The sequence below is a fragment of the Tyto alba genome, unplaced genomic scaffold (genome assembly GCF_018691265.1).
Source record: "Tyto alba isolate M040663 unplaced genomic scaffold, T.alba_DEE_v4.0 Super-Scaffold_42, whole genome shotgun sequence".
Taxonomy (NCBI): domain Eukaryota; kingdom Metazoa; phylum Chordata; class Aves; order Strigiformes; family Tytonidae; genus Tyto; species Tyto alba.
Genome location: NW_024881318.1, coordinates 40,198,145 through 40,221,374, shown reverse-complemented (window position 1 = coordinate 40,221,374; position 23,230 = coordinate 40,198,145). Strand labels below are relative to the sequence as shown.

At 39.5% G+C, this 23,230-nt stretch overlaps 1 protein-coding gene across 2 annotated transcripts in view; it reads right to left on the bottom strand.

Moving 5' to 3' along the window:
- ADAMTSL1 (ADAMTS like 1) overlaps nucleotides 1–23,230 on the bottom strand; it is a 206,780-nt gene that overhangs the window by 147,144 nt on the left and 36,406 nt on the right. For both annotated transcript variants that reach the window (XM_033003851.2, XM_033003852.2), the window contains exon 4: nucleotides 10,282–10,518. In XM_033003851.2, the coding sequence (XP_032859742.1) occupies nucleotides 10,282–10,518 (237 nt within the window). The remainder of the gene's footprint in view (nucleotides 1–10,281; nucleotides 10,519–23,230) is intronic.

Below are 23,230 nucleotides of genomic sequence, written 5' to 3'. Positions count from 1 at the left end.
TGATACAGTTCAAAAGCATGTGATCATCAGAAATCAATAATTTTGTACTTTCTGAAATAGCATGTTTCAATACTATTCTGAAATCACTATACTATTCTGAAATAGTACATTTCTGAAATGTTATCTCCCCAGAAGGCACCTAGGTTTCAGTACACTCTAAAAAAGATTGATTCATCCTGAGCATTTAGGCTCAGGAGCTTGGTGCAGACATAGGAAAAGCCATTACAATCATGATGCCAAAAGGCTGGGTTAAACTGATCCTGTTACAATGCCTTCTACATGTCTGAAGAAAAATAGCCACCCTCTTCCTTAAATAATACAGTTATTATTAAACCTTTTGCATTTTTGGAAGGGGAAGGGGAAGGGGAAGGGGAAGGGGAAGGGGAAGGGGAAGGGGAAGGGGAAGGGGAAGGGGAAGGGGAAGGGGAAGGGGAAGGGGAAGGGGAAGGGGAAGGGGAAGGGGAAGGGGAAGGGGAAGGGGAAGGGGAAGGGGAAGGGGAAGGGGAAGGGGAAGGGGAAGGGGAGGGGAGGGGAGGGGAGGGGAGGGGAGGGGAGGGGAGGGGAGGGGAGGGGAGGGGAGGGGAGGGGAGGGGAGGGGAGGGGAGGGGAGGGGAGGGGGAGGGGAAGGGGAGGGAAGGGAAGGGAAGGGAAGGGAAGGGAAGGGAAGGGAAGGGAAGGGAAGGGAAGGGAAGGGAAGGGAAGGGAAGGGAAGGGAAGGGAAGGGAAGGGAAGGGAAGGGAAGGGAAGGGAAGGGAAGGGAAGGGAAGGGAAGGGAAGGGAAGGGAAGGGAAGGGAAGGGAAGGGAAGGGAAGGGAAGGGAAGGGAAGGGAAGGGAAGGGAAGGGAAGGGAAGGGAAGGGAAGGGAAGGGAAGGGAAGGGAAGGGAAGGGAAGGGAAGGGAAGGGAAGGGAAGGGAAGGGAAGGGAAGGGAAGGGAAGGGAAGGGAAGGGAAGGGAAGGGAAGGGAAGGGAAGGGAAGGGAAGGGAAGGGAAGGGAAGGGAAGGGAAGGGAAGGGAAGGGAAGGGAAGGGAAGGGAAGGGAAGGGAAGGGAAGGGAAGGGAAGGGAAGGGAAGGGAAGGGAAGGGAAGGGAAGGGAAGGGAAGGGAAGGGAAGGGAAGGGAAGGGAAGGGAAGGGAAGGGAAGGGAAGGGAAGGGAAGGGAAGGGAAGGGAAGGGAAGGGAAGGGAAGGGAAGGGAAGGGAAGGGAAGGGAAGGGAAGGGAAGGGAAGGGAAGGGAAGGGAAGGGAAGGGAAGGAAGGGAAGAAAAGGGAAGAAAAGGGAAGAAAAGAGAAGAAAAGAGAAGAAAAGAGAAGAAAAGAGAAGAAAAGAGAAGAAAAGAAAGAAAAGAGAAGAAAAGAGAAGAAAAGAGAAGAAAAGAGAAGAAAAGAGAAGAAAAGAAAAGAAAAAGAAAAGAAAAGAAAAGAAAAGAAAAGAAAAGAAAAGAAAAGAAAAGAAAGAAAAGAAAAGAAAAGAAAAGAAAAGAAAAGAAAAGAAAAGAAAAGAAAAGAAAAGAAAAGAAAAGAAAAGAAAAGAAAAGAAAAGAAAAGAAAAGAAAAGAAAAGAAAAGAAAAGAAAAGAAAAGAAAAGAAAAGAAAAGAAAAGAAAAGAAAAGAAAAGAAAAGAAAAGAAAAGAAAAGAAAAGAAAAGAAAAGAAAAGAAAAGAAAAGAAAAGAAAAGAAAAGAAAAGAAAAGAAAAGAAAAGAAAAGAAAAGAAAAGAAAAGAAAAGAAAAGAAAAGAAAAGAAAAGAAAAGAAAAGAAAAGAAAGAAAGAAAAGAAAAGAAAAGAAAAGAAAAGAAGAAAAGAAAGAAAAGAAAAGAAAAGAAAAGAAAAGAAAAGAAAAGAAAAGAAAAGAAAAGAAAAGAAAAGAAAAGAAAAGAAAAGAAAAGAAAAGAAAAGAAAAGAAAAGAAAAGAAAAGAAAAGAAAAGAAAAGAAAAGAAAAGAAAAGAAAAGAAAAGAAAAGAAAAGAAAAGAAAAGAAAAGAAAAGAAAAGAAAAGAAAAGAAAAGAAAAGAAAAGAAAAGAAAAGAAAAGAAAAGAAAAGAAAAGAAAAGAAAAGAAAAGAAAAGAAAAGAAAAGAAAAGAAAAGAAAAGAAAAGAAAAGAAAAGAAAAGAAAAGAAAAGAAAAGAAAAGAAAAGAAAAGAAAAGAAAAGAAAAGAAAAGAAAAGAAAAGAAAAGAAAAGAAAAGAAAAGAAAAGAAAAGAAAAGAAAAGAAAAGAAAAGAAAAAAAAGAAAAGAAAAGAAAAGAAAAAAAAGAAAAGAAAAAAAAAAAAAAAGAAAAGAAAAGGAAAAGAAAAAAGAAAAATAAAAAAGACACCTACAAACAGGAGCGAGAAATAGCTGAAATATGGGAGACTGAAATCCCAGTAACATGTAAATACCTAGACATTTTTTTCCCCAATGCTCTCCTTTGTTTTAACCTGACTTCTGTCATAGCCTTGGCAGAAGAAAAACATCATTGCTGGAAGCTGTCATGGGGGACTGAATGCCTCTAAAAATGAATACACACTGGTAGAAACACAAATTATGCCTGTTTGTAGAGAATTAATGAAATGAAGGCCACTCATTTCTCTGCCATAAAATGGTCAAATGACAGGCACTTTCAGTCCTCTTGTGTGAATGTCAACAGAACACGGGTAAAAATCTCTTGAAATTATTGTCTCTCAGAGTTTTCACAGTTAGATAATATGCCAAATTAAAGTGCAGAAAAATGGGATCTTGTCAAAATAAGCACATGATCTCCAGTGTTACCAGTAGCAAGCATGGATGAGAATAATCTCTAGTATTAGAACAATGAGTGTTGTAGGGTGGAAAAATGCAGGCCACTTTCCTCCAGGGCTTCAGACAGGATGGGAAATAGTCCTGGCCTTCTTGCTCAAAACTGGAGTTGACTTGAAGGGTCTGAAGAGGGCATGCAAAGAAATCAGGTCCCAAAATAAGTAATGACTAGGAAATGGCCATGGGCCCATGTGCCCAATTCTGCAGCAGTGCCCCAGGCACATCCCACAGGAACAGTTGGGGCCCAAGGCAATTTCATGAACCTTCAAGAGCCTTATGAAGTGACTACCTATAAAATCCTCATTTTACCTCTATCAAGCAGGTTTACTGTGCCAGTGAGTACAATATCCACACACCAAACACACCGAGCAGTGTTAAGTGACACTTTGATCCTGATTAGCTTTGCAGTTTGGGCTGAGCTGGAAATAGGAAAGGATCCATGCAACAATACTTTGTAGATGGAAGTGAGAAGAAATAATTTTTCATCCCAAAATCATGATAGACAGGCAATATATCACAGTCATTTATTTAAAAAAGAGCATATTTTTCCACCCGACCTTATGCACCAGCCAATGTAACCTCTGCCTCTGATGAAAAAACTTAGAAACTCACACACGTATATGTAACCATTTAAGCATGCATATAGAGAGAACATAATAATTTGGTAACTATACAGTGGGAAAAACTATTCAACAAAATATATCTTCACTGCAGAAAAGTCTGAAAAAAAGTCTGCGAACTAGGATATGGGAAAAGATCAGGTGTGTAAGTTTCAAAGCCCTCTATAATGACAGGTGTTCCCGTTTATGACAGTTTTTTATTTATATGTTATTACTTCACCTATTAAATCTTCAAACCTACCAAATAAAGCCAGATCATCCAGAAGGTAATTTTTTCCTTACATTAAAAATATTTTTAGAATTGGTGAATATCAATTCACGATCAATTTCTTTGTCTATCAGATTTATAACAGCTAATAAGTAGCATAACAACAGTAAGCAACAGTACTTAGTGCTAATATTTGAAACAAACACATTTTTATTTGTGAAAAAGCTGTATGATACACTTCTGGCAAAATATTCTTAACCCCAGTGCATTCACTGCCTCAGTTTGAGATGAACAATAGCTTTGGAAATTCAAGCTTGTTGGCTACAATTCTGCTGTATTTTCACTTCCTTGGTTCCTGTGAAGCTGGGATCCCTGGGCTGGGGAGGAGGAAAAGATAGCAGAAGAGGAGTGCCATTCTACATGTGTAAGTCAAAGAGACTGCCCAGACTGCAAGCATCTCATCCATGAATGTGACTTCAGGGAAGCAATACTCATTTACATCAGGTGAGGATCTGGCTATGCTATTGATGGGACCTGCTTTTTGGGAACACTGAACAGCATCTTACTGTCTGGATGCATGTTTAATAAAAACCATAATATCTATTTTTTTAAAAAGATCCTGAACTGATGCTATACAGCAACATTAAGATTCTGCCATTAGTACTGGAGATAGAAGCAGCACTGGATAATCTTTGATCACCCATCTGAGAAAGCAAAGACTGACTTTCTTATTCTTCCTTGCTAGAGTTAGCAAAAGGAACATTTGTGGAATTTACTGAAACAGAAGGCAAAAATTAAATTGAGAAAGAACCAAGTATGAAGACTATGACAACAGGAAGAACAAGTGAAAGGGATGAGGAAAATAGACAAAGCTGAAAATGAAAACGTAATATTTCCCCTTCAGCAGAAACATATAGAAGATTCCAGGATTTTTTTTGACTGCAGCAGGGAAACTGGATAACAGGAAGGAGATTTTGTTTTCACTAGTAAATGACCCAGTAGGTTTAATGGATTACTGTTTGGGGCACAGGCTTTTCAGATCATGAGGGGCCATGCTCCTCTACCCAGTGCTGCAACATGGCTGGCAGTTGTCTAGATCCCAAAGTGTGAAAGTGTGAGAGAAGAGAAATCTGAACTAATGGTGGGGGCTTAAGTCAACAAGTGAGAACACCCCATTACAGATATGTCAGCCAGTGACGGGGATGTGTCAGGAAAGGTCACAGTCCACAATGGAATGAAATCATCAGATGAGAGAGGATAAAACATGTGTGGTGACAGAGAACAAAGCAGATGAATTGGCAGTCACAAAAACACAGAAGTTGTCCATGTATTTACCAAATTACAGTATGATTTTACTGAGCACCATATAAGGCTGGGTCTTCATCAGGCTGCTGAAATGAATGAAATATGACAGAAATTTTCTTCAGATGAATTTCCAGCAATCCACTGACAGTACTGTGGTCTGGAATAACCTCTCTGGAACAGGTTCCCCTTGGAAAACAGAGGGTGGTGACAGCTGTCTGTCTATCTGACCTCTCAGATGACTGAGAAATAGATGCTCCAGAAATCAGATCAAATCCTTGTTAGAAGCAAGGGCATTCAATTTAACTACAACATTTTTGACATATGCATAAATTGCTCATACACTCAAAAACCCAATAATGGATTTAAAGTACAGGAATTTATTTTAAAAACAGGGAAAATTAAACTAAAAATTGGAAGTTTTAAAATGTATTGTGCTCTGGATCTCCATAAATTCTATCCATATAGACACTTCCTAATGCAGAACATTAAAGCACTGTTTCTCTTAAAGAGCATTTTATTGACTTCACCATGGTGGTTCAAGCTAGTTGCATTATATCGGTGGGGTATACTATATCCTGAGGTGACTCACCACAAGACCTAAAGATTACATCTGAGAACTAATCTCTGTTTCTTAAAAAAATGAGAAGGAAAAAGGGACCCAAATAACATGGATATCCATATAGAAAGGAATTTTAAATGGTTAGGAGGAACAAGACAAATAGGAAGAAATAAAAGGAATTACAAAAAGAGGTTTTCATTTGAAAAATGGTGTTGGTCAATCTCTGTCACGTATGGATTTAAAAGTAAAACTCCAGAAAGAAAAAAATAATGCTCAGAAATGAATCCTCATTAATTTCTTAGGTGTTTTACACAAAGAGCAATAGCAAGATATAGCTCACCTTTTCACGGAAGATAAATACATTTATGTAATATGGGAAGAGGCAAGATACATACAGTTGGCATGACTCCTGAATTGGCAGAGTCATGTGTACTGCCCTATACCATGAAGCGTGTCTGAATCAATAAGTGCATAACCTTTCTCATACTCTATACCTGTAAATAAAAATAAACTTCTGTTTAAGAATCTCTAACAGTGCTCTTTATTTAATCAAAGATTCAGGGATACAGCTTGTTCTACATGCAAAGGTGACTTTGCTTCTCCTGAATACAATCAGAAGTCTCTTCTGACTTTAACTGGTAGGTAGCCAGAACGTAAAATAAAGACTACAGCTCAATAGCTAGTAATTAAACAATGACTCATAAATATGCCACTAAACTACTGGTAATTCTAAACCTCCAAACAACATGAAAAATTAAGGGATAAGTATGAGAGAGGGATCTTGTAATTTCCAAATGTTGCATTGTTCTAGGTTTGAGTGAGTGGTGTGGGTTTTTTTTTTTTCATAGCAGGAGAGGGGGCTACAGTCATGGCCCCCTGTGAGAAGCTTCTCGAAGCTCCCTTGGCTCAAATTTGCCCCCACCTGTGCACCAAAACTGAGCCAATCAGTTGCACCTCTGAGATAACGTATTTAAGAAAGGGCCTGGTAAGTAGGAGTTAGACTTGTGAGGAGTAATTTCAGCAACTGCATGAACACCAAGGTCAGTGGAGGAATGGAGGAAGAAATGAGGCGGTGAGGTGTGTTGGAGCAGAGATTCTCCAGTATCCTGTGGTGAGATGGAAGGGTGGGCACCCCCCTGACAGCCATGAAGTTCTGTGCAGACACTGATTTATGGCCTGTGAGGGGCCCTGCATGCCCAACTAAGGTGTCTATGCCTGAAGGAGTCTGGGACCTTGTGGGAAGAAGTAGCCACTGCTGTTGTAGTTCAGTGCTGGGAGGATTGCAGCATGCAGGAGTGTCCCACACTGGAGGAGCATGGGAAAGGCTGCAGCCCATGGGAGGGACTCCAGTTGGAGAAAGTTTGTGGAGGACTGTCTCCTGTGAGAGGGGGACCACGATGGAGCAGGGGGAAAAAGTTCCAGAAACTCCCCCCACTGAAGATGGAAGAAGCGGCAGCACTGACTGCACCCGCCATTCCCTGCCCCTGTGCTGCTGGGGGGAGGAGGTAGAGATATCAGAAACAGAGCTGAGCCTGGGAAGAAGGGAGTGGTGGGGGAAGGTGTTCTCAAGATGTGGTAAAGATTCTCACTCCCCTACTCTGTTAAGTGTTGTTGTTAGTGTCTGTAATAAATCTATGTTCTTTTTTTCCTTTCCCTAATGTATCTGACTTTTGCTTATGACTATAATGGGTGATTTGCCCCTCCCGGTCCTATCTCACATCCCGTGCTTGGCTTCTTTTCCCCTTCACTGCACTGGGGACAAAGTGGGTAGTGAGTGTCTGTGTGGTGCTCAGTTTCCCTCTGAGCTCAAACCACAACATGCATCTTGTGAACAAATGCATATTTGCCAACAAGAGTAAAAACCAGAACCTTTTAATCAGAAAAGAGTAATGAGGTGCACAGAAGGCAGTACAACTAACGCTTCATTTCTGCTATTAATAACCTCTGGAACAACTTGTGAGCACACAACAGGCCATAGACTGGCCCAAATCTTGCCTACTAAAAAGATCACTGTGCTTAGTTCAGAGAGCTAACTCTGCTCTCAGACAGATCAGACAGCTGACTGTTTGATCGACAGGTTAAAATGCACTATGTCTATGTAAGCATGCACTGATCTTAACATCACTTTTACTAATCCATGACTCTTTCACAGACTGTAATTGAATAGGCATGTTTATATGTTTTATAAAATGTTCTAGCTGAACAACATTCAATTCCTTCTTGATTGCCAACTACAGTGTAAAAAAAATCATACCTAGGGATGTAATCAGAACATATTCTGGAAGTCAGTATACTTCACTGTAATAAAAGACACAGTCAAATACTTGTATCAATGCAAGCCCACTAGGATGGCAAACTTAAAGTTGCTTTCAGTAGTTTTCCTCTGAGCAATCCAGAAAATATACCTCTTCATCCCTGAGATAGTGTAATTACTTCTTGTAAAGAACCTGTTAAAAAGCATAACTCCATTTTTAAATATTCAGGATCTTAGACTAGATACAAATCTCAGGAGACTGCATTTTTTGCAGTTGTGACAAACCATGCCTTTGTATTATTACAGCTGTCTGATTTATGACCTCAAATCTTGCAGTTCCAAACTCATCTCGTGAAAATATTGTTGAAACCTCAGGATCATTATGAACTCTCACAAACTACTGGGACCTGTCACTGTTATGTTTAGAGTCTATTAACCATTTTAGGTAAGTCATAGCCTGCAGCTAATACTGTAAATGCATAGAAATAACTTTTATGACCATATTTTGTCTCCTCTGAAATTTACATGTACTCACCCTGCTTACAGAAGAAAGCATATTCACACAAATGTCACAGAGCAAGAATGCTCCCTTTTGTTCTTCCATGATACTATGGTTTCCCATTCTTTTAAGAGACACTTTATAGAAGCCATGGAAGAATGCTGCTTTTGAAGAACATTCACCATTAATTCTGGTAAATTTCATACTGTTTACCTTTCTGAATTGCTTAGGTAGTATTACATGTTACTGTGTTGACAGTAAAGCGGATACTGTCCTAAAGCATACAATTAGGGCAAATCTATTTATGAGCTTTCTGATGCAGTACATCTACTGTTTTCAAGATATGACTGTCTAGCAGGGATCCACTGTGACAAGAATGCTTTGAGTTGCTTTAAATTTAACACACCCAAAAATATAAAATTATTCATTGTGAGGAAGCAGCGTGATCATTTGTATTTAATTTTCTTTTTTTGGCCAAGCTCAAAAATGATGCTGTATTGTAAAGTATATAGAAAATGTTGGTGAAGAAACTGAATTCTGAAGGTTTTGTAAAATATACAGTCACTGTGTTTAAGCATTAAAAATTATTCTACCATTCTAGGGTATATAAGAGAAGGGTTAGTTTAGCTGAAGTTCCTCAGGGACACTGGTACTTGTCTATTTTCAACATACTTACCTTAGCCACATAGACATTTAAGAAATAACATCAGTCTTCATAGATGTAATAGCACAGCTACCTTCAGCATTCCAGAAGTAAGAAGTGCCATAAGAATGTAAATTAGTTTGTTTTAGTAGTGGATGCTTATAAGCTCTGTTCCTAAGGGAAGGTTTTCTCGGAAAGGTATGTTTCATATTTGGACCAAAACAGAAATCAGCTCAACACAGAGCCTGAATGCACTGCTCCTAATTTCCAGGCCACTATAGGCAGAATACTTTGAATAATTTCCCTATCCACATCCCTATCTCTCCAGTTAAGTTTTTAAAAGATTAAATAGCACAAAAGAAGACTGAATTAGTCTGTCTTACTAGGCAATCTGGAATTTTGAGAAACTTGTGCACTCAGTTGAGGTCAAGAGGTCTAGATGATTGCCTTCTTCAGATCACAAATGAGATTAGTAGCTGCCTACTCTGTTTCATTTACTGCTGGACTGCTGCTGGCCCAGAAGAGAAAATCAAAGAGAAAGGAAACAGGGAGGAAAGCTTCCAAAGGCACACAATGTGTCTGAAAATACACTAGAAAGCCAAAACCACAAGTCTACATATATTTGAAGGAGACTGGGCACTGAAACATGAATACAGACTCAACCTTTTCTGTGATTCGGGTATGTTCAGTAGTTAACAGAGATGTACAAATGTCCTCCCTTCCATCAACATATAGCCTACATGTAGTTCAGGAGACTAAAGTCTGTCATAGATATGTTCAAAAGAGTCGCAATGTATGTGTAAAAGCACAAAGGTAATATAAAACCAAATAAGGATGCCAGTAAGTTGGTTGAATGATCAATAGATCTCCATGCACTGTGAAGCAAATGGTTAAAAAGTCCCCATATGTCACTTTTAGCAAACAAAGCAGCTAAGGCCCAAATAAATGTAGCAGCTTGCTTAGTCCTGCAACAAATCAATGGCAGATTTTCCAGTTTAGTACCTCACCTACTGCTATGCGGTTTGTGATTTACAAAAAACAATAATCCTCAAAGATATTGAAATTTCATAGACTGAGAAGACTTGGGTATATCCAAATTATTTTGGAAAGCACCATTATTTTCTTATTGTGCTTTCAAATAAGATCTGCTTCTGCAGATAACTAAACAAAACAGTTCAAAAGCTGAGAATACATTCCTCAAAAAAACCCCAAGGAAACAGCATAAAGTGAGAAAATAACCTTTGCGTTTGTACGCCTCTTTCAAACAAGGTAGAAGAAGTAAACTTAAGGATGAAAACAGATGATTAAAATGAAGACCCTAAAATGATACAAGTATGGAAGAGGAGAGTGAGCATGTGAGAGAGATCTGAGGGGAGAAGTCATGAGGAAAGGCATTTAGGTAGGCCTTCTCTCCTTACTTGACACAAGCCACTGATGCACATATCCAGGGATTCAGTATAGCACCGGGTCCCATCCAGAACCTTTGGTGCCAGCTCCACAACCAGAGCTGCTCCTCTGGCCTGGCACTTCAGTGAGCATGGGTTGTCAGGGTCATTAGAAACAGGAAGCCACTCGTAAAACTGTCCCTGGTACTTGACGTCGTTGTGAGCAGAGCATTGCTGGGCACGAAAATCACCTGCTTCTGGTGGGCAGTCCTGCAGAAAAGAAAGAGGAAAAGGTCAGCATGTCTATTTGAGACAGCCAGTCGCAGTATCATGCAGCTGCCTGCACTCCACAGATGCCAGATGTAGAGATTTTTTCTGTTTAGACAAATATGAATGATTGAAATAGCTAGAGCTATTTCATAATTAAACAGGACAATTATACCTTTCTTTCTTCTTTCCGCAAAAGTATTGAAAGAACATCAAGATCATTTGTAAATATGTCTGGGACATGTGTCTTAGCCATGGCCCCGAAATGCTCCTGCTGGATCTCTTTCCACTTGTGCACATATGCAAAGAAGTGGGTGTGCACAGACACTCTCTTCCAGCCAAATTTTCCTCTTTGTTTGAAGAGAAAGAAAAAATAATTACATGATTTAGTTGTTTATTTAAGCTCTCCTCACTAGCTTTTGTTTGCTTCAGTGACCTAAATCATTTGGTAGGTCAACAAGAATCGGAAAAATGTGATACGTATTTTCTTTAACCTAAGATTTCATAACTCGCATAATTAGCAACACACTATTATTTTACTGGGATGGCCTTCAAAATGCCCCTTTGTTAATCCTTCAGGAGGTTTGTGAGACATATCAACTTTACTCTGAACCCAGTACACCTGATATAAAAACCAAAGACCATTCATACTACTTAAAGTCTCTTGTTGATTGGAATGTAAGGCTTTTCTTACCCACATATACTTTCTTGCCATCATTTAGCACTGAAAACCATGAGCTGGGTTCTCAAGAGAGCAAGATCTTCAAAATCACAAAACTTCAGGCAAAATAAGCATAAATTCTTCTTATTTCCTTTCCAGTTTTCGATCCTTGAAGAATGATATTTCAAGTTTTCCTGTGCAAGCAACCACAAAGGCTAGAGATTCATTGTGTTTTTTAGAAATAACCTGAATTTCTCACATAATTACAGGAATACAGGAGCTAAGATTTATGAAAAACATTAAACATCATTAGAACTGTGACAAAAAAACAATAGACAGGAGGAACTGGAATCCGTTGTGTAGCTGGAGAACGATGACATAGTTGCCATCACAGAAACATGGTGGGATGACTTGCACAACTGGAATGCTGCAATTGATGGGTATAAATTCTTCAGAAGAGATAAGCAAGGAAGGAAGGGTGGTGAAGTAGCCCTGTATGTTAGGGAGTGTTTTGATTGTCTAGAGCTTAAAGATACGGTTGAGTGTTTATGGGTAAGAATTAGGGGGAAGGTCTGACAAGGCAGATATCATACTGGGAGTCTGTTACAGGCCACACAACCAAGATGAAGAGGCAGATGAAATATTCCAGAAGCAGCTTGGAGAAGTCTCATGATCACTACTAGCCCTTGTTCTCATTGGCAACTTCAACTTAACAGATGTCTGCTGGAAATACAATGCAGCAGAGAGGGTTCCTCCAGGATGTTCCTGAAGTATGTGGAAGATAACTTTCTGCCACAGCTAGTGAGTGAGCCAACTAGGGAAGTTGCCCTGCTCAACCTGCTGTTTGTGAACAGAGAAGAACTTGTGGGTGATGTGATGGCTGGAAGACATCCTTGGCATAATGACCACGAAATGATAAAGTTTTTTGATTCTCAGAGAAGGAGCGGAATCAGAAGAACTTCTACCTTGGAATTCTGGAGAGCAGATTTGGGCTTGTTGAGGAGACTGGTTGACAGAGTCCCTTGGGAGGTATCCCTGAAGAGCAAAGGAGTCCAGGAAGGCTGGACATTCTTCAGGAAGGAAATCTTAAAGGCGCAGGAGCAGGTTGTCCCAATGTGCCAAAAGATGAGCCACTGGGGAAGAAGACCAGATTGGCTGAACAGAGCTTTGGCTGGAACTCAGGAAAAAAAAAGGAGTTTATGACCCTTGGAAGAAGGGGCAGTGTCCTGGTTCAGGCTGGAATAGAGTTCCTGTTTGTTTTAGTAGCTGGAGGAGTGCTGCAGCACCCTGAGACCCCAGGGGCTCCCCAGGTCCCAGTGCCCTCACCTGTGTACGGGGGCAAGGGGAGCACAGCTGGAGGGCTGGGCTGGGATTGGCTGATATTCCATGTCATGTGACATTATGCTCACCATATAAAGGCAGGAGAGGGCTGGGAGAGGCTGCCACTTCTGGGAGTGTTGCTGTGGTGGCTTTGTGTTCGGGATTGCTGGCCGGGAATGGGCGGTTGTCGGTCGGTGGGTGGTGAGCAGCTGTATTGTACATTACCTACTGATATTGCTGTCAGTGTATTATTCTGTTACTATTATTAAACTGTTTTTATCTCAACCCACGAGTCTCCCTTTGCCCCTCCGATTCCCTCCCCATTCCCAAGTGGAGTGGAGGGTGGGTGAGCGGCTGTGTGGCATTTAGCTGCTGAGTAGGCTCAAACCACAACAGGCAGTCAAGTCAGGAGGACTACAAGAATGTTGTGAGGTTATGCAGGGAGAAAATTAGAAGGGCCAAAACCCAATTTAGAACTTAATCTGGCTACTGCTGTAAAAGACAATAAAAAATGTTTCTATAAACACATTAGCAACAAAAGGAGGGCTAAGGAGAATCTCCATCCTTTATGAGATGAAGGAGAAACCATAGTGACAAAGGATAAGGAAAAGGCTTAGGTACTTAATGCCTTCTTTGCTTCAGTCTTTAATAGTAAGACCAATTGTTCTCAGGGTACCCAGCCCCCTGAGCTGGAAGACAGGGATGGGGAGGAGAATGAAGCCCCCATAATCCAAGGCAAAATGGTTAGCAACATGCTATACCATTTAGACACACACAAGTCTATGGAGCCCAATGGAATCCACCAAAGAGTACTGAGGGAGCTGATGTAAGTGCTCACCAAGACACTTTAGGTCATTGCTAAGCAGTCCTGGCTAACTGCAGAAGTCCCAGTTTAATGGAAGTTAGTAAATGTGACGCTCATCTACAAGAAGGACTGGAAGGAGGATCTGGGGAGCTACAGGCCTGCCAGCCTGACCTCCGTGCTGGGGAAGGTTATGAAGCAGATCATCTTGAGTGCATGTACAGGACAACCAGGTGATTAGGCCCCTCTTCGCTAGGTAGAAAACTGTCTGGATGGCTGGGCCCAGAGAATCATTGTGAATGGAGTTAAATCCAGTTGGTGACCAGTCACAAGTGGTGTTCCCTAGGGCTCAGTATTGGGCACAGTTCTGTTTAACATCTTTATCAATGATCTGGATGAGGGGATTGAGTGCACCTTCAGTAAGTTTGCAGACACCAAGTTGGGTGGGAGTGTTGATCTGTTTGAGGGTACAATGGCTCTACAGAGGGATCTGGACAAGCTGGATCAATGGGCCAAGGGAAACTGTATGAGATTCTACACAGTTAAGTGCCAGATCCTGCACTTGTGTCACAACAACCCCATGTAACACTACAGGCTTGGGGAAGAGTGGCTGGAAAGCTGTCTGGTGAAAAAGGACCTGGGAGTGTTGGTCAACAGTCAGCTGTGGCCAGATGGCCAAGTAGGCCAGTAGCATCTGGAAGGACTAGGAAAGTGATTGTTCCCCTGTACTCGGCACTGATGAGGCTACACCTCAAATACTGTGTTCAGTTTTGGGCCCTTCACTACAAGAAAGACATTGAGGTGCTGGAGCGTGTCCAAAGAAGAGCAATGAAAATGGTGAAAGGTCTAGAGCACAAGTCCTGTGAGGTGCAGCTGAGAGAAGTGAGGTTGTTTAGTCTGGAGAAAAGGAGGCTCAGGGTAGACCTTATAGTTCTCTACAACTACGTGAAAGGAGGTTGTAGTAAGGTGGGTGTTGGTCTCTTCTCCCAAGTAACAAGTGATAGTGTTGCAGTTACCTTAATAAAACAGTTTGAATCCTAGAATATTATTTTGATTTTAGTTTAAAAGTATGATTTTGATTTAACATGAAGCTACAGTAGCTATGAGAATATAAAGTACACTAAGGCCCTTAGGATTAAGCAACTAGTATGCTGTGTGCCTTGAACACTATAACAATCATTATGGACTCTGAATTAACACAAAAGGTACTGGATATGGATCTTGACTTGAAACAATAGGTACCAGAAGAAACTGGTTTGGTTGGGAATATCGGCCAAAGCATCAGCCAAAGATGGAGTGAGGATGCGCAAGGACAGAGTTCAGTCAGCGGACACAGTGAGGAAGACAATCGGCGACCACCAGAGGACCCCCATCCAGTATAACCACGCATGCGTTAGAGACATTTGCATATGATAATAATTTCCAGGAAATAACATGAATATGCTAATCATTGCCCTGCCCCTATTCTATTTAAATCAATCAGTAAAGATGACCAATGATTTCTGTAAAATAGGAATATAGATAAGATGAGGAAACTGAAAGCCAATCATTATTAAGGTCAACTTAAACTTTATGAATTTTGTTGATCTTATGTAACTATGACTCTGCTGAAAAAGTGTATAAATATGTTGTGCTTTGTACCTGTCGGAGAACACGTCTTTGGCGGAGTTATCCCCCGTGTTCCCCAGTGCTGGAATAAAGAAGTGTCTGCTTATCTGCTTGGTGTAGATAAGTTCTTTCGCAATTGCGACCGCTAACAATAGAACAAGAGGAAATATCTTCAAGTTGTGCCAGGCGAGGTTTAGACTTGATATTAGGAAACATTTCTTCACTGAAATGGTTGTCAAGCATTGGAACAGGCTGGCCAGTGGTGGCTGAGTCATGTAGATGTGGCATTTAGGGTTTAGTGGTGGACTTGGCAGTGCTAGGTTAACAGCTGGACTCAATAAAGCTTTCATATCTCTTTTTGAAGTAAATTGGAATAAACTTGGCTATAAATTTGTCATTTGTATGCACTTGTATGAAACCCAGGATAACCAATCTCACCTCTCATTTGCTGTGTAGTGGCAATATGTTTATGCCCATTTTCTTCAAGTGTTGAATAATGTTGGACCATACCCCTCCAAACATATCTTATAGTGAACTATACACACACACAAGCCATTGCCTTAAGCCACAGGTCTTCAGCTAATTTGCTTTGTACTGTGAGAGCAAATATTCAGTTATTTTGCTTTCTATTTGAGTGTGAGGAAGCCCAAAAGTATTGGATCAAGCTCCAGTCAAAAGTTCTGCTAAGTACAAGGGAATAGTGTTCCTGCTAGAAAAGGTTAAATGGGTTAAGGTGTAAGAGAAAAAAAAAGGATTTGGGGTAAATCTTTCTCTAGAAAAATATGTATCAAAGAACAATAATCCAGAGCTCATTCATCCTTTTTGAAAGTGGAGTTTGAAAGTCCAAGCTTGTAACTGGAATTTTACTGCTGTAGCACTTAAACAGCAGATAGTTTTTTCCATTCATATATTATGGAAGATAAAAAAAAAAAAAAAAACAGGAAAATGTTGGAAGTATTTCAGTTTGATCTTAAAAACTCCAGAAAAACTTAGAGGCAATCAGGCCCTTTTTGTGATCTGGACAAAGTACTGATACGGGACAAAGGTTGGACAGCAGCACAGAGTGAAGAGAGCAGAAAAATACGTGGGAAGTTCATTATTCCTCTATAGCTGTGTAATTAGAGAAAAAATGGTCTTTATGTTCTGCTTTTAAACAGAGGATGAACAAGACAGTTACAGTTTGACCCAAGATCTGGTTTAGCTCTATTTTCAAATAGAGAGGAGCAAAGAGGAACACTGTGGTCTTATTTCCTGCCACAAAATCTTCTGGTGCATACCCTTCCCTGAATTTTTCTGTCCATAAATGCAGTCAGGCCTATTGGCTTGGCTTAGGCTTGTTGCAGAGATCCAAGCCAACTCTCTTGTTTGGTTCAATCTTGGCTCTACCTTTGAAACTTCCTGGCTTGCAATAGCTTTATTTTTACAAAGACAGAAAAGCCCAATAAAGCACGTGACATGCAAAGTTCATAATCCTGCTTTGTACAGTATTCAATACTATGTTTGTTGTTTTGGATTTTATTTTTAAATCAAAGAAAGAAAAAATGTACAGTCAACATAACAAGCTTTCAGGACACGGCAGGTGACCAGGACCAATGTTAAATACTTCCAGTCTTTGATATCATGATCAAAATAAAACAATGGATTTAAATAGTAGAGCTTGTGTTTAAAAAATCTTCATGTGAAATTTGAAGCCATTCAAAGAATACATTCAAGCAGTCAGAAATGCAGACATGCATACTTATCTTGGCACGCAGATATGAAGAAGGGTCACAGTCTGGCTCACCACTTTTTTCCTACTGAAATCTTGAATCCTAAATCTACCTGAAGACCTTGAAGATCCCTTTCCCTTATAGGGGAACTTTCCTTCCAGTTAAGGAAGCACATGTACTTGCAGCTACATTCATAATACCTGTATAACCTGAGTATTTTTTTTTTACACTAAAAAGGACAATGTTAAAAAAAGTAGTGATCTGAATATTACACATCATTAGACACAGACCACTGAGACTGAAAAAGTAGAAACTGTACAGGACTTGGAACTGCTTATTAATCTCTTGGCCATGGGTTTGTTGGTTTTGTTTGTTTGTTTGTGTTTGTTTGTTTTTTTAACTTACTATTTATTGTTTGTATTATATGTCAGTGAGGATCAGAGCCTCTTCATGCTGGGCTTTGTGAAATCATATAATGAAAGACAGATATAAGCTCACAGCCTATAAATGAGTATTCTAGTTGCTAAAATAACAGATAAAGGAAAGCCAGTGTTTTGTTGCATATTTGTTGAAGCAGTAAATTGCTATTTTCTTCTAAACACTTTGCACACCTTTAGATAAAACCATTTGCTGTTTTGAAGCAGTCTTCCTGTGCCTCATTTCTGCAGTGCTAGATCCTGGACAGGAGAAACTATAGACTCTTACTCCACAAAGTCTCTTCCCCTTTCAAAAAAATTAGGCTGCTTTCAGTATGTGCATGGGGTCTTGGTGGAAAGAGATCCTCTACAGCTGACAGCTAACACTGCTTCACTCTCCTGAGTGAAATTACATTTCACTCCACCTAAGGGTCTGATACTGGGAGCTATCTAACAGTATGCAGTTTGTCTACTTGCACAACAGATTGACAGACAAGGATATGCCCACACTTCAAGGCAGCCAGAAGTCACAGGCCAAGTCAGTGTAGCAGTGAACCCAAAGTAGCATATCTCTGCATGGATTATGTAGTTCTGCAAGGTATTTTTCTAACCACATCTGCATGGCCTTTGTTTGGCTTGGAGCATGTGGCAGCACTGGTATCTGGCCGCAAAGGCAATACAGTCCTGCTTCACGTTACTCCAGCTTTGGTGATATATTCAAATATTACTGGTTTTGTTTTCTTTTGGAAATTATCTGTGGGCTCCTGCAGACATGAGGAACCACTGCCATTGCACATCTTGAAGAATCAGAAAGAACTAATAAACTTTAAAGTCTCATCTAAGTCCATTTATCTTCAAGCTTCCTATTAATTAAGACTTTTTAGGGAAGAAAATTTCCAGTGAATAGGAAACAACTGTTCCTCCTCTAACTCTGTGAGTCCTAGATGGCTTTTTCATGACCTTTAGCTTGTGAAGACTCTTGAGGTATTCCTGAAATGCTGAGGCTGTGCTGGATACCTATGATCTCCTTTCATCCTATCAGATCAAGATTTCCTCCACTGAAATTAAAATATATATAATTTTAAAGATGATCAGAAACCCCTTTGATGTACAAAACCTTGAAACCTATTTTAAAATAAACACAGGAGTTTCATCTTCACCTCTTAGGCACCTAATGCTGGTCATATTGTTATGTCTTCATTTGCTTCCTCACATCCAAATTTCTTTCTTTAAACGACCTCCTATTTGACCCTATTGTAATTCATGAGGTCCATGGAGTTTTGCCATGCTTGAATCCCATTCAAAACAATTTCTATTAATCAACAAACCAGTGTAAAAGATGAGATGAATCCCAGATGTCCCTCGATGGTGGTAGGGAGGTCAGCTTTCATGGGACAAAATAGGGTCAGATTTTCTAAAGTTTACTTAGTGGGTGAAATGTGGAAGATCATATCTAAGCTGCGATAGGTGGAAAAAGTTGAACCTTAAAACAGTTTACAGTATACGTGCTTGTATATTTGCAGAGGCCAAGAATGATTTACTATACCTGGAGCTTTTACTCTGTGCAAAAAAAATGAAGAATAGACATTTTGAAGAATAGACTGTAGTCACAATAAAAGACCTGAGTTTGGAAGAATTTCCACTTAAAAAGTAAACTGACATTAAGTAAATGTGGTATTAGTAAGGAGATAGGTGTAGTGCTTATACTTTTTTGTTTGTTTGTTTGTTTTAATATTTTTATTTTACAACAATATACAAACTGGGAGGTTTGATTGCAAAAAACTTAAGATGGCATTTCTAGCCACCAGAAGGTAGAAAAATTAAATCCTGCTAATCATTTTTGTATCTCTGAAAAAATTCTACCTGATGGTGATGCTTCTCATACACAAAAGCCAATGCTTCTGAGAATTATGTACTCCTATGGAAGTTTAGATTTGACACTTTGAAGCAGGCTAGGCTTTAGTATATGGAAAGAAGATAGTGTAATTTTGTCAAAAGTGAGATGGGATATATTGGTGCTGTGTACAAAATGCAGTATGAGCTGATAAGAAACAGGGATGGAAGTAGCTTGTCTGAATGCAAGTCAAAAAATGGGCGATGTCATTACAGCTGGTATTTCATCCAAGTGAAGAAAGTGAGGTATATATAAAAAAGAGCTGCAGGTGGTGTTTACAAGTTTTGGTGATCTGATTAATGGGATCTACCCATTATCTACAAATTTCATCCTAGGATTAACAGAACTGTTCGAAACCATGCCAAAAGAGCTAGTAACGTGAAGCTTCCAGCATTGTCTATTTTCATGTCAAACAGCAAAATCTCAAGAGCAGCTTTATATGTAGTGTTGCTCATCATGCTGGCAGGTATAAGCAAATAAATATGAAAAGCAAAGTCCTTTGGGAATGAAGTGTCAATCTCATGCATCTCATTTTTTTTCTGGTCTGATTCAGAAAGCAGTGAAATAAAAGGAAAAATATCACGGAAAATAAAAAGGTTTTCAGTCACAAGAAGGGGGTTGATAATGGAGGAGAATTAAAAAAGAGGCATGAAGACAGTACATAGTCCAACAAACATCCTTCAGATAGATTTTCATGGAAACAGGGGAAGAGAAAGCAAAATCCAACATAGTAGTAGCAGGACTGAAAAGAGAAAGGGCAAATAAGGTGACATGGTAGCCTGGTACAAAAACTGGAAAGAACCTGGCAACTAAGAATGTCCCTAGAAGAAGGAACAGACAGTGTGCTAATTTAAAACAAAACAAAACAAAAGAACAACAGAAACAAACAAAGAAAGAAAACAAAAGACAAAAAACAACTAGTAAAAAAATCCTACTCACACTGGAAATATTTTTATTTTGCATAGTGTTTGGTATAACAACCCAGCTAGATACAAAAACATAAATCATGATTTCATTGCATTGAGCGTAATTTTCTGAAGAAAAACAAATTAATCCCTCTCTCCCCCCCCCCATCATTATATACTAAAATGGCTGGAAACATACTTGGAGTCAATATGAATAGTAAAAAGGAAAAAAAGCAGATGCAATTCAACCCTAAATCATCTTCAGATTCCCTCATTCCTTCTTTTACTATTTACACATGTGGCTTCATACCCATAATCTTCCAGTTTCTGATCAATACCAGGCAATACAAGTGGTGAACATACTGGACTGAATTTGTTCTTTTAAGGACTGCTCAGAAGCTTTATAGACAGCAATCTCTCTTATAGCCTATACTATGCAAAATGGTTCAGCATCCCTAGAATAATACAGGTTATTGAAGAAAGACACACCACTCTCTCCCCTTGCCCCTCTTTTTATCTCATTCTTCCCCACCCCCCCCACCCCGTAATTTACTTTCAGGATGAATTAAAACCAGCTGTAGCAAAATCTTGAAAATGATAGTGCCTATGAAAACGTATTCATTGCCAGACTCCAAGAAGTATTCTTCCCATTTTCCAATTTCACCTTTAAAATGGTTTGCTTTAAGTATATGTGACTACCCATCCTTTCCTGAAACAGGACAGTCATATAAACAAAAGCATATCAGTTTACAGAAAGACAGTTTGCAGAAAATAAAGACTGGTTATTTTATGAACAGTAACATCAGTCTTCAAGTTATGCACAAGCTAATGGTAATGAAAGCTTGTATTTCAGGACTCACTGATTGCCACAAGAATCAAAAAGGAATTTTCCACAATGCATGATAGCTAGCTTCATTTGCAGGGGTGGAATGAGGGGATTTGCTCTCATTTTCCCTTAAAGCAACAGACTGTCATTTAACAGATCAAAATGTAGGTCTGATCTTGGAAGTTCCGTTCTCCTGATTTTCAGTGCCTTTGTAGATGAAATCTTAAAAGACAATGTCTGAGTTAACAAAAATACACACAGTATTGTGTGCCTTTTCCAGTGCAGAATTCCACGACAAGCCATGGGTTTAATAAATTGTTTCCAAGACAAAATTTGTGTGTATGAACCTTTTGGATTTTGGAGACAAAGACAGTAGACTTCATTAAAGAGAAAGTATATGACTTTTTATTATTATTATGAAAGAGACAAACAGCATTTCAGTGGTACAGCTACGCAATTCAGTAACAGAATGGATTTCAGTGCCTAGATGCATGTCCAGGGTTCTCAAATTGCTTTATATTTCCACTGGTGTTGCACGAAGTATTTCAAAGTAGTACTTAGCCCCAGAAACATTGGGCTGAGGACCACCACAGCTATGGCAGGATCCTACCACAAGTTCTGATGCTGATCATGATGGCAGTGCCCTTGAGATGACTGATATGAATACTGGTACACAGTATCTCAGATTAGTAAAGATCAGTGGAAGTGCGTAACATCTTAATCAAAGACTCAACATGCTTTAAAATCAGAAGATACTTTCCCCTGAAATCAAATGTCTGCAAAATGAATATAGTCAAGTACTTTCCTTACAACATAAAGCCATATTTGGATGTCCTGGTCAAAGTATGATGTGGTCAGAAGTTTGAGAATAGTTTGATTTATACTTGTTTTTCAAGTTTACCAAAAGTTAACAAATGAAATCTCATTTAATCCCTTTACTAAGGAAAAGGGCAATATAGCACAATCCATTCTTTACCTTCTCTGGAGAGAAAAGGGTTTAAAATCGTAAATGCAGTCTTAGGTCTTCATAATTCAGTGGCAAAACTGTCACTGATTTCAGCATAGTAAAGCACTTTGAAAGTTTCAGTTTGGATTATTTGGTATGAAATAATTGACTTCTGCAGCTGCATGCCTCACTGGTATGTTTGAAAGTCTGGAGCCGTATTGCCAAATACAAGGTATGTTTAGGAATTGCCTGACAAAACTATGCAAGATTTTATTTTGAAGCAAAACTGTTCAGGTGCACATTTCCAAAACAGAACCTAAGCTAAAAATAACATTTAAAAAATTATTCCTTATCTTGAAAAGTTAAGCTCATTGATTCCAAAATAAGGGTTACAAGACAGGTAAAACACCAGCCTCTCATCAAGGCGAACTAGGAACTTCTAACGGCAGCAGAGCAGGATGCCAGTTTGTCTCACAGCTCTTAGCATACACAAGGACAGGTCAGAATCATAGCATCACAGAATGGTTTGCATTGGAAGGGACCTTACAGATCATCTAGTTCCAAGCTCCCTGCATGGGCAGGGACACCTTCCACCAGGAAGGGGACTGTCACAATGTGCATGCATTCACAAACCAAAACAAAACTGATGAGTCTAATTGTAGTTCAGTTAGACTTTACCAGTATCTCTTTTTTTTTCTCCTCTTTTTTTTTTTTTTTTTTTTTTCTTTTTTTGGTGTATTCCACATAGCTACAACATGCAACTTGGTTGGCATAAATCAACCTTTCCATTCCCTCCAGGATAGTAGTGTAGCCTAAGTGCCTCAGAGATGGAAATTGGACTGTTCATTAGTCAGCAGACCTATTTAATGTCAGAGCTGTCAGCAAAACAGATGCCTAGATTGATAAAAGATTTCAGGAACTCAAAGGATGCACCCAGAACAAATTTCAGAGGAAGAATTGTGAGGAATCTTACTGCATGGGAGACTACAACTCAGATAGAAGCAGTTTCTCTCATTATGAACTGTGGTCTATTGAAGAAAATATAAGCTAAATATGAGGGAACATGTTCATTTTTTTAACTTAAACTTTTAAACTTCTTTAGACACAGCACCTTTTGAAAGGCTTCTGAATATGTCCCTATCAGGCATAAGAAAGCTTGGCCCAGTGCATGTTTGATTTCATCTTCCATCTTTATTAGTAAAACTGACATTTCTTCATGTAATTTGAGAGCTTTTAGTATTCTTGGCATCCAATAAAACTTTCCGTATGAAAGTCTTTATTTCCATTTTCACCACTGAAAACACGCTTTCACTTTGGTGAGCACAGAAGTTGAGATTTCTTATTTTATTGTACTGAAAACTATCTTCACCATATTTAAAAAACGAGCAAGAGCCTTTGGAAAGACCAAAACACTGGTGCAGGCTATCTAAAACTGCTTTTCTAAGACATGCAACAGAATTCCAATGCTGAGAGGGCACAGGTGAACGAAAACATCTATCTCTCACTAATTTAACAGCTTAATCCTCCAGCCTGACAGATTGCCCAGTGTGAACAAGCTGGTTACCAAAGTAATACTGGGAAGATGAGTGGTCTTGACTCTGCCAGGGGTGTTGTAAAGAGCAACTCTG